Source organism: Sinocyclocheilus anshuiensis, unplaced genomic scaffold, assembly GCF_001515605.1.
Source record: "Sinocyclocheilus anshuiensis isolate Anshui unplaced genomic scaffold, SAMN03320099.WGS_v1.1 scaffold225, whole genome shotgun sequence".
Classification (NCBI taxonomy): domain Eukaryota; kingdom Metazoa; phylum Chordata; class Actinopteri; order Cypriniformes; family Cyprinidae; genus Sinocyclocheilus; species Sinocyclocheilus anshuiensis.
In genome coordinates this window covers 441,149-453,017 of record NW_015539845.1, presented here as the reverse complement: position 1 = coordinate 453,017, position 11,869 = coordinate 441,149, and the positions used below count along the sequence as shown (strand labels likewise).

General features: G+C 35.8%; 2 protein-coding genes and 1 long non-coding RNA gene across 3 annotated transcripts in view; 2 read left to right on the top strand and 1 right to left on the bottom strand.

Moving 5' to 3' along the window:
* Window positions 1-1,512, top strand: part of LOC107684547 (uncharacterized) — an 11,217-nt gene extending 9,705 nt beyond the window's left edge. The window contains exon 3 of the long non-coding RNA XR_001633868.1: window positions 1,459-1,512. This is a non-coding gene — a long non-coding RNA (uncharacterized LOC107684547). The remainder of the gene's footprint in view (window positions 1-1,458) is intronic.
* Window positions 1-7,048, bottom strand: part of LOC107684546 (pleckstrin homology domain-containing family A member 8-like) — an 11,118-nt gene extending 4,070 nt beyond the window's left edge. The window contains 9 exon segments of the mRNA XM_016480831.1: window positions 1,253-1,338; window positions 3,233-3,521; window positions 3,625-3,728; window positions 3,815-3,855; window positions 3,961-4,119; window positions 4,372-4,502; window positions 5,202-5,357; window positions 6,361-6,477; window positions 6,864-7,048. Coding sequence (XP_016336317.1) covers window positions 1,253-1,338; window positions 3,233-3,521; window positions 3,625-3,728; window positions 3,815-3,855; window positions 3,961-4,119; window positions 4,372-4,502; window positions 5,202-5,357; window positions 6,361-6,477; window positions 6,864-6,903 — 1,123 coding nt within the window. The 5' untranslated portion in view covers window positions 6,904-7,048.
* Window positions 7,049-8,096: 1,048 nt separating this feature from the next.
* Window positions 8,097-10,775, top strand: LOC107684545 (peptidyl-prolyl cis-trans isomerase FKBP14-like). The gene is made up of 4 exons (XM_016480829.1): window positions 8,097-8,422; window positions 8,802-8,953; window positions 9,124-9,251; window positions 10,277-10,775. The coding sequence occupies exons 1-4, from the start codon at window positions 8,226-8,228 to the stop codon at window positions 10,433-10,435; spliced, it is 636 nt and encodes a 211-aa protein (XP_016336315.1). The 5' UTR covers window positions 8,097-8,225; the 3' UTR covers window positions 10,436-10,775.
* The last annotated feature ends 1,094 nt before the right edge of the window (window positions 10,776-11,869 follow it).

Below are 11,869 nucleotides of genomic sequence, written 5' to 3'. Positions count from 1 at the left end.
AGAAGAGACCCACTAAAATGTCATTCAGTGTAACAATCTTGTCAGGCATATTTACAACAAAAATCCATCTATGACATATTAAAATGATTACTTTCACCCCAAATACTAATTAGTTGTAATTTTACATTTTTAAAATGTGCCACTATCCTAGGTTTTGCCCAATTGTCAGTAATAATTTTTTACTAATTTAAAACACAATAAAATTTAATATGCTCCCTTATTCTTTTATATATTTTAATATGTACATGTCAGAATAAGCATGTTGTTTGAATTTGTACATAAATATTGTGTTACACTGAATGACAATGTAACATTATTTCAACCAAATTTTGACATTTTATTCTCCAAAAACATATTTGAAACCTTAAAATAAGACACTTTACTTACATTTAATGTGCTTTCTATGGACATAAAATCACTTTTGTAAATTTCTTTTGATGCGAACATCTTAACGTCTTTGACCCACATATATTGGTGAGGGTCACAGTAACTGTGAAGCAGCAACATGCTCCATTTCGCACATCAATTTTTTTGTTCATGTAATTATTTGTGAAGGTCTAGATACGTTTGTGGAAAATAACAATTCATGGGAATTTATATGCAGTCCAAAGATATACTTGCTCCCCGATCTACTGTCTTCCTGTCATGCATGGAAGTATATTGAGCCACCATCACCCACAGAGAAATGCGATCAACCGTTACCCAATCCCCAATTACTTTCAAAAGCATCATGCCCATTCGAACTATAGAAAAAAGTGAGGTTTAAAAACTGTACCGATAAGACTAATGCTGCCCTCTCAAAAAAAAGTGCATGACACCCCAGTCATCTTTATCACATTGATACAGTATGTTCTTAAGAAGAAAGTGAGGAAAATCCTTTGTACAAAAGCTTTTGTAATAATTGATTGCTGACACAGATTTTCATGTTCTTGGCCTCGGTTCTTGGTCAGATACTCACCGGACTGTCCCAGTATAAAGACATAGCAGAGCATGCATGACCATGCCTGAAGGAGAATGAGGTATTTACTGTGCGGACTAATATGAGATGCAAATTATAAAAAAGAAAATCAAGAGCACATGGTGAACCGACACATGTACAGAGTGACAAAAATCAATGTCCCCATTAGCATTTCACAACCTTTAATAAGCACATAACTAATTAAAGCAGAGAATAAGGCAACCTGGACTGATGGGGGAAAGAGACATGGAAAGGGCGGAAAAGGGAGAAAGAGTGAAAGATAGAGTGTCCTACCTAAAACTGGTACTATAGCATAGCAAGAATCCAAAAAGGCCTGTGTGGGAATACCACTGTCGTCCTCCAGTATTATATCACTAAATCTACAAGAAAAAACCACAGACATTCAGACAAGGACAATACATTAGTACCCACGTCAACAAAACACATTTATTTGATTAAATAAACCACCAATACAAAAGCAGGCATAGCCAAAGCAGAAGAAAACCAGTTTTGGAGCATGCAGTCCTTAAATAAGAAGAGCACACATTAAATACAGGTTTTATAAATGAGATTATACAACCTTCACACAAGTGATATAATACTGAAAAGGTTCATATCTGAATACGGACAAGTTGCTTTGATAACATTTCGCATTACTGGTTCAATTTAATTTAGTTTCAGCCCAATGAAGGCTGTTGGAACAGGTTAGTGTTGTTGTTACGTGATAACCTCATTATTACATAAAAGAGATGAAAAAATTATGAAGAGCACAAGAATCTACAAACCCTCGTCACCGGCTGGGCCTCATTTTGAGCGACCAAAAGAAAGCATACCATGATGAACATTTAATCATGAACTTTACAGGCTGAAATCACTATATTGAAACTGCAAGACTTGTACAGTAGTTATGGAACCTTCCACAAGCAAGGTACAAGTAAGAGTCTTTCCAGCAAGGAAGGTGCTTGACCATTAACTTCTACTTCAGGAAGTCAGTTTACTTATTATTTAAGCTATTTGATTTTACATTAAAAAAAAAATCTTAAATTTTAAATTGTATTACATTAAAATGTTTTAAATACGATTTTATTTGAGAGTTCTGCAAACCATGTTACCAAAATGCTGTACATCTAAATCCAGTTTAAAATCTGAAATTTTAGCCTAAATTAATCTGCCACTCGGTAGGGACTAGCTAGTTTGAGATTTGGTTTATCGTTATTAATAAAAATTAATTTCCAATAAATTAAAGAATATTTATGTAATCATTTTTCTTATAATATCTTAGATGACAGGTTTGAAAAAAAAAACTAAAAATGAATAAGACTATAGTCTTCCTGTAGAAAAAAAGATTATGCAAAAATTGCTACTTATTGGGCGTCACAATTTTTAGATTTTAACCACAATTAATTAAAGAGCACTTCAATATTATGTCAAAAAATTATATGACATTCGAAAATATCTCTATTTTAAGATGGGTACAGATATTTGATTCATTTATATATATGTGATGTTAGACAATAGTTTTTCTAAAACTATAAAAAATAGTTTGGTTTTCTAAAATCTGTGCATTTAATGCTGAAAAAATTAATGGGACAATAAATTGTACCCTATTTGTGGAAAGTGCCTTTTACATCATAATCCAACAGCATAACAGTGTCCAGTATAAAGGTCTGTCTTATATTTGTCCTAACTGACAGCTAAATTTTGAACAAGTGACAAAATCACAATCATTTATCTAGAATTTAATATGTAGCATTTACATATTAAACTGTGGGCAGAGCTACCCTGTGTAAAGTGACAAATATAGTCAGTGACAGTCTTGTCTTGACAGTCAGTGCATATCTGTCAATGCATTTTTTGTATTTTTATGAACTTTTAGGTGAGTCCAAATTGTTTTCTGTGGTATTTCACAGCAAGCCACAAATTCTTTTAACAGACCATACCTTGCGATTAACCTCTGAATATTCCTTTTAACACAGAAAAGACAGGGACTGATCGCTTGTCACTTTATCACGCTGCACCTGGTTACTTAGGACACAATATTGCTCAGTGGAGATCTATAGTCCCTCAATATTGATTTTTACTGAAATGCTGACTTTGCATACAGCACATTTCTGTAAACAAAATTCTAAGAGTAGTTATTAGCTCATAGCGTGACATTAGCATGACCATAGCTAATTTTCCAAACAAAAACAACAAATTCTGAATAGTGTAAATGTGTGCAGTACATTCATCTTGTTCCCTCAGAAGGATCACAGCAACGGAGGCACCTCATACCTGTGGCTCATGGTACTGAAGAATGTGTCCACCTTATCTTCCTCTTCCTGTTTATTCTCAGACTGAGGCTCATTCACTTTCAGGTCAGCCTGGATTTCTTCAATGACCTCTTCTTCTTTGTTCTGTGTGGGGCTCAGTGAGACTTCCTGTTGTTTTTCGTGGGCAAGCTCTGCTTGTTTTGTCGGCATGTCCTTCTCCTCTCCTACAGATTTTTCAGGATTCTGTGTGCTTGATGAAGAGCCATTATGAGGCTCCATGGACTCCTCTTGGTCCTCCATTAAACCACTTCCTAACAGAACAAGACATAGACAAGACAGGAAATGATAGTTGAGGTCTGCCAAATGTTTCATATGTAATCAGTCTGAATCTGACTAACTTAATGTTTGGCATACCTGTAGGAGATGTAGGCATGTTTTCTTGAGGAGATGGAGGCGGTTCGTTTTCTGGTCCACTCTCTTGTGCTGATGTTCCTGAGGTGTTTATTAAGTCCTTTTGTCTGCACAACACACATTTTAAACATTGTAGAGGAAAAACAAAAGCACATCTGACCCACAAGAGTAAATTAACATGAACTGAACTCACTTTTCTCCTGGGTGCTGATTTCTTGAATCAGTAAGTTTGATCTATAGAAAAAAGAAACTTTCTATTTTAGGTTCTGACCAACTAAACTTGAATCTACAACAGCACAATCTTTTGTATTTTCCATTGGGTGGTTATGTTTAATATACCTTCTGAGGTTTGATGGTAGCCACAGGAGGAGCGCCTGGAGGGGTCCGACTCAGAAGATCTGGACTGAATGTCTGGCTAGCAATCTGCATGCACTCCTCCAGGGTCTTCAAGAAAGTGGTGCATGTGGACTTCACTAGATTTCCAGTCTCGTCCCCTACCTGAAACCCACAAATGGCAAAACAGAATTTAAGTTTTAGAGTCGCTTGACCAGTCTGATCCATTTAGGACTGATTTTTGCCCCTTATTTTTGTGCTAGAGACATAAACTACAAAAAATCAGAATGATAATACAATTCATTAGTGCAAGTATGAACTACTAAACACTCTTTATTGATTTTAGACAAGCTTGTCAAGTCCTTGAAAGATGCATTAAACGTAGTGTAGGTTGACTCAAGACAAACACTCCCTTACCTTCCCTGAATCAGCTGTCGTCTCCGCTAGAGAACTTTCTTGTATTTTGCTCACTTGCTGAAGGAGAAGGTCACAGTAAAGCTTTAGCTCAGACATTTTTGTTTTCAGAGCCTCTGTGTTTTCCTGGAGCTCTGAGAAGATAAAAGAGACTATTGTTGACATTCATTTTCTTCCCAGACTTGGATTGACAGCTCTTTGAAAAATTGCAAAATGAACAAACGTCATGATCTGAATGGGTTATGTAATCTCATAAGTCCTCATGAAATCGTATGAAACACAGTTTCCTGTATTTGACATATTGTCTATTAAATTAATATATTTTAACAATATACAACAATGTTTAAAAGTTTGGGATCAGTAAGATTTTTTTTTTTTTTGGAAGAAATTAATACTTTTACTCAGCAAGAATGCAATAAATTTATCAAAATTGGAAAAAACAAGGAGACATTTTCATTGTTACAAAAGATTTCTATTTCAAATAAATGCTTTTCTTTTGAACTTTCTATTCAACAAAGAATGTTTTCGACCCTTTTAACATTGATAATAATATGAAATGTTTCTTGAGCACCAAAATAGCATATCAGAATGATTTCTGAAGGATCACGTGACATTGAAGAATGAAGTAATGGCTGCTGAAAATTCAGATTTGCAGTTTTTAATGCAGCCTTAGTGACCACAACAGACTTCTTTTAAAAACATTAGTACTGACCCCAAACTATCGACCTAAATGGTAGTGTATATCACATTATCATATTTCATTGTCATATTAACACAAGTCAGATGATCTACATAGAATATCTTGTCTATTACGGCAGAAATACTACACTCACCCTTCTCTCTCTTGGTTCGGTTGTCTGTGAGACAGGCTTTTGCAGTCCCTAACGCCACAAGCCATTTTTGTCTCTCTGCTGCATTAATTGCCCTGAGATAAAAGTATTGTTCTCCTGGAATGATCAGGTCAACCCTTGTGAAATCTGATGGGTGAACTACAATGGGCAGAGGGAGGACAAAGAAGATGGATAAGCCAAGTATGAGATCAGTCACAATAGTTGTTATACAGTACTTGGGTGTCTCTTCAACTATCGACACTTTTGGCCCTGTTAAAAACTTGTTTATTCTCTATACTTGTTTATAACTCTCACTTATTTTATTAGTCTAATAATGTGTTCAACAGTGAACACACAATTCTGCTCCTTTTTCCCATTCCCATTTCCAATTTCCCATTTCAAGTAAAGCAATAATGATTGCAAATCACAGTGTCATTTTCACCACATCTCAAATGAAGCATTATGTTTAATAGCATTCTATGGTGGAAATGATGGCAGCGGAAATGTACATTTTTAACATTTGTCACATAATTTGTTTGTCCTTTTGTTTTCGTAAGGATAACTTCATATCTAGCATTTTATGCATCCTAAATATAATTAAATAATATTTTCACACTTTTGTATAATTTGATGAAACTACAGGCTAGAAATGAGGTACAATAAAAATATTCTGCTCACTTTTTATTTTATTCTGCTCACATGTCTTATATTTCATCTCAAGCTCTTCACTGCCTCAAAATCTATTAGGAGCAACATTGTTGTTGCAGTGGCAATAATTATAAATCATTTTCACACAATAAATATTGTAAAAAAAAAAGGTTGTGTTTACAGTTCAATAATTCATACTTTTATGATGAATTTTTATAATTAAGATTAATAGTCTAAAATGATTAAATCACATAGGACATTCAAAAAGTAGCAAAAATAAGTTCTGAAGCATAATAAAAAAAAACGTTTACAACATAAACCTCATTAAACAAAAGCAGCTGAATGTTAAGTTTTAATGAAAATCAGCCCCTGGGACATAAAAGTTCCTAAAGATGAAGCAATATCCCCTTGCGTAAGCATGTGTTATGATATCCCGAAGCATAAAAACAATAGCTGCTTGTGATGTAATGGTTATTAGGTTTCCTGTTCAGGTTAGGCATAAACTTTTCCTTACCCTGTATTTCACACACAGATATTTTGATGCTGCCCTTGCATCCTTTCCATGCATCTTCTTGAGAGTCATAGTAGGAAAGAGTGCCTCCCTCAAGAACAAACCAACGAGGCTGCCAGCCTTTCAAGAGAAACAACAAAGCAGTATGTCATGATTTTCACTGTAACTGACACAGGTAACAATGTATTTGATGGCGTTTGAGATCCATGAACATAATATGGTTTGACTTGCTCTTCCAGTCAAGAGGAGGCTTTTTAAACTGAATAAAACAGAATCTATTGCATAATCTTAGGACCAAGACAAACTTTTCTGAAAATAGTCTTAGCAGATGAGATGAGTATGTGGTTGAGCTGGTCCCAGCTTTGGAAAAAATATCGGCATTGAGAGCTAAAGAGGATGATGACTTAACTTCATTTATACACTGCTTGAGCTAGCAAACAGGCTAACAGCTTTACAGACTTCCCTGCTTTACGTAATATAACTTTTAATTATCGCTGTATACATACCGCTAATATAGTTGGTCCATTTATAGACAACTCCCTCCATGGTAGACCTTCGCTTGACAATTCATTACTTAGTCGTGGCAAAACTGAGCCCAACACAGCCTCTTTAAGAAACACGAAAGAATTCTTTAACAACGACAACTATACGCGCAAGACGCAAAGCGACTGCTGGGAAATGAGATTACGCAAACGACTGGCGTAAATGCTTCGAGAATGCCAATCCATGCGATCACAGAGGGACATGAAGTCTGTGGGATTTTCGTTTGGCGAACCTCTCATTGGATACTGTGTGATTAGATGGGCGTGGTTGTGCTGAGACTATGTGTGTAATATCCAATAAAAATTAGATATTGGTCCTTAAGGCACGTCCTCAGAAAAAGCTGACCTATATTCAATGTTGTATTTCAGGGTGGTAACTTTTACATTGGGAGTTTTGGAGCGTTATCTGAGGTCCGCGAGTCGGTTCTTTCGAACAGTTCGTTTCGGAAGAACATCTAGCGAGTCTTTTACGCCATCGCGTTATGACATTTCAACGTGGCATATTACATTATCTAAATTAAACGGTCGTTTATTATTACGTTTTATTGTAATTGTGATGTGTTCCAGTAATTTGCTAAAATCATAATTCAACTCATTAAAAATTTCATTTAAAACCTAAATATATACTTTGTATTTTTATAAACAATACTACAATCTCTTACCCAAAAAGGGATTTTGTAAGTTTAACATTTAAATACGTTTCATATACTTTAAAATGTAATACAGTCATAAACATTTCCAGTACATTTAATTTGTAACATTTCTGTCGTTTACGTTTATTATTTTTATTATTATTTTTAAATAAAGTTGTGATATTTCCCAACTTGTTTGAAGTCATAAGCTCATAATAGAAAATGTTATTTAACACCTAAATATGTAATTTGTATTTTCAGAAAAATACTACAATTCATGATCTCTTGACCAATAAGAATTTCGCGAGTTTAACATTTAATAAGATTCATGTATTTCGATATGTCATACATAAACATGTCAAGTACTGTGTGTTTAATTTGTAACATTTCTGCTGTTTACTGTTGTGAACACTGAACAGTCTTGACTCCATAGTGAACTAACTGCTCGGTCTAAGAAATCTTCAGACCAGTTTGTGAACAGTTTCAACCGATTCAATGAAGGGAGTCGATTCAAACGAACGACTCGTCCACGAACTGGACATCCCTAGTTTGGGAAAAAAAGACCCCTGAAGAAGTTTCGCTTGCCACGTAGTCGCGGCTGCACAAATTGTAGTTTGGGAAGTTTTTTCAGAACTTTATTGTGCATGAAAAATCAGCTAAAGTTTAACAGTGTTAAACTGTTCTTTATATTAAGATGATTCCAGAGTTGTGGACATGCGTTTTTTCTGCATTATTCTTTTACGTGCTTGGAGCAAAACTTCCGGAACCTGAGGTCAAAATAGAGGTTTTATACAAACCTTTCCTTTGCCATCGTAAATCCAAATACGGAGATATTCTTCTGGTTCACTACGAAGGCTTTCTGGAGAGTAATGGCACAATGTTTCATTCCAGGTGACATCTAATAAACCATTTAATGCATGTTCATACACACTATAGGCTACACACTGCAAGAACAGACTTTATTAACCGAACCCTGCCCTTTTTTCATTGGGAATGCATTGGTTAACTGTCAAAATGTGTTTATGGATATACTATATATATATTTATTGGATATACAATTGTTCATGTTTTGGAACATGGTACTGTAGCTGGTTTCTGTCTGGTCCAGATCATTAGCTGATCAGCTGCCATGATCCAAAAACCAGCTTAGACCAGATAGCAACCACCTACTATGTTTCGTTAAAAAAGCTACCAACTCAAGCTTGATTTTCCAACAGAGTGTGAATGTTTCTAACCTTTATTACTAATGCACATGTCTTGTAATTGGCAGCCGCCGTCATGGAGACAAAAACCCTGTCTGGTTCACTTTGGGGATCCGTGAGGTGATCAAGGGTTGGGACAAGGGTCTTCAAGGCATGTGTGCAGGGGAGAAGAGGAAACTGACCATCCCTCCAGCTCTTGCATATGGCAAAGAGGGCAAAGGTGTGCCAGCAAAATGCATATGCATAAAACATTTGAGGAACTGTGGTTTTCTCCACCTTCCGATATTGAATTAGTCATCGACGTTGCATTAAGTCTGTCTAAAATGCCCCATACAAATAAATGTATAGCTCAGATTAGCTATATTGACAATGGCTATGCTCTGTTCTCAGGTAAAATCCCACCGGAGAGCACTCTGATCTTTGACATCGAGATCATCGAGATCCGAAATGGGCCTAGATCACATGAGTCCTTTCAGGAAATGGACCTCAATGATGACTGGAAACTTTCCAAAGCAGAGGTTTGTCGAAACAGTTGCTTGTTCACGACTGTGCGTCAGAAAGCAGCTGCCCGTCAAGCAGGAGATTTATGATACGCTCTTAAAAATAAAGGTTCCCAAAGGTGCTTTTGTAGCAATGCAGTAGAAGAACCATTTTGGTTCCCCAAAGAATCTTTCATAGAACAGTTCTTAAAAGAACCATTTTTTCTTAGTGTAAAGAATATTTTAACAATCCCAGTAATCTTTTTTCCACTATAAAGAACTTTTTTGTGCAGTGGACAGGTTACATGAATGTTAAAGGTCCTTCATGGAACCATCAATGCCAATAATTAAAGGGGTGGTTGATTATGATTTCACTTTTTGAACTGTAGGGAGATATTTTCTTTTAAAGAAATCGCTGTTTAAAGGGGTCATATGACATTGCTAAAAGGAACATTATTTTGTATATTTGGTGTAATGCAATGTGTTTATGCGGTTTAAGGTTCAAAACACATTATTTTCCACATACTGTACATTATTGTTGCTCCTCTATGCCCCGCCTTTCTGAAACGCGTTGATTTTTACAAAGCTCATCGTTCTGAAAAGCGAGGTGTGCTGTGATTGGCCAGCTATCTAGTGCATTGTGATTGGCCGAATACGTCAAGCGTGTGACGGAAATGTTACGCCCCTTACCATACTGTGATGCCGTGTCCCAGCCGGAGCGACGAGACGAAACCAATAAAACCCATTACAAACGAGGCATTTGTTGCATCCAGTGGGGACATAATTACGACAACAAGCACTACTCTACACTGCTCAAAACTCAAACAACAAGCACTACTCTACACTGCTCAAAACTCACGTTTGAATCGTCAGTGGCAAATTCTTTAAATATGTGTAGAATAAAGGTAAATTATGTGAAAATAATGCGTTTTTTTTTAAACGAAGCATGAACACATGTTACACTGTACCCCATAAACACAATCAAGCTTTCGGAAAAAGTTGATCAACCACCCCTTTAATTTCAGGGAGTTATTTGTGTTATTCTAAACACCTTTCTGTTTTAGGTCAAAGAATACCTGCGTAAAGAGTTTGAAAGACATGGATATGCCGCCAATGACACCCATCATGAAGTGATGGCTGAGGACATCTTCCAAAAGGAAGATGAAGACAATGATGGATTTATATCAGCTCGAGAGTTCACCTACAAACATGATGAACTATAAATACTTCACACTCCTGCATAACAGCGTCAGCGTTTACCTTCAGAGATTCCAGTATTTTTCCTTTAGAGATTTACAGCTTGGCAGTATCATTTCATGTCATGTTACAGTAGATCTAAACAGTTATTCTGTTATCTACAGGTCATGTCTGTAATTTATTGTTTTTAGGTTTTTTAAATACACTCGAGTGGTGGTATGTTTGAGCTGTTTATAGAATTTGAAGATTGTAGATCTTTTTCAATTGCAAAGTGTTAAATTCTGCTCAAAGAGAATCCCCAAATTGCCTGCTGACTGAAATATTGAAACTTTCAGAATATTTCATTGCTGATTTTGTTATAGTATGTTTGTGTCACTTTTTCAGATGAATTATGCAATAATGTTTACGATATTTAGAACATGTTTAGGTCAATTTGTCTGGAGTAGCCTGTAAGTATTTACTTGTGAATAAAGTTTATCAGTTCTGTGCTGCTCATCACCGTTGGCGTTGTAGTTTTATACACCATCACTAGAGGGAGCTCTTCTCTTAGGTTGTTCCATGACACAAAAACTGATTATCTAAAATGACTCACATACAGTACTCATAGATATATACAGTACTGTGCAAAATTTTCACAAACAAAAAAATGGTTTTAAGCCAGTTATTTCTATCTTTTGCTGTAGTGTGTCAGTAGGAAATATCAGTTTACATTTCCAAACATTTATTTTGCCATTAATTGTAATAATCCAGTGAGATTTTTGTTTGCACAAGGAGTCTGACAACAAGCAGTGCTCCACACAGAGATCTGATCTCAGCATCATCCAGTCCGCCTGAAATGACATGAAGAATCAGAGAAACTGAGACCGACTAAATCCAGAAGAACTGCAGCAACATCTCCAAGACACTTGAAGAAACCATCCTACAATCTACAGTACTGTGAAAAGTTATAGGCACTTGTGTAAACGTTGTAAAGTGAGGATGCTTTCAAAAATTATGTCATAAATTGATTTTATTTATCAATTAACTTCTATTAACTAAATCAAATCAACATTTGGTGCGACCACCCTTTGCGTTTAAAACAGCTTTTGTCCTAGTTACACTTACACATTTTTCAGGTAGCTTAGGACGGTTTCTTCAAGTGTCTTGGAGACGTTGCTGCAGTTCTTCTGGATTTAGTCTCTCGTTTTTTTCTGATTCTTCATGTCATTTCAGACTGACTGGATGATGGTGAGATCAGATCTCTGTGTGGAGCATTGCTTGTTGTCAGACTCCTTGTGCATACAAACATCTCACTGGATTATTACAATTAATGGCAAAAGGAATGTTTGAAAATGTAAACTGGTATTTTCTACTGACACACTACAGCAAAAGATAGAAATAACTGCCTTAAACCCATTTTTGTTGGTGAAAATACTAATGGCCTAAGACTTATGCACAGTAGTGTATATACTGTGTTAATA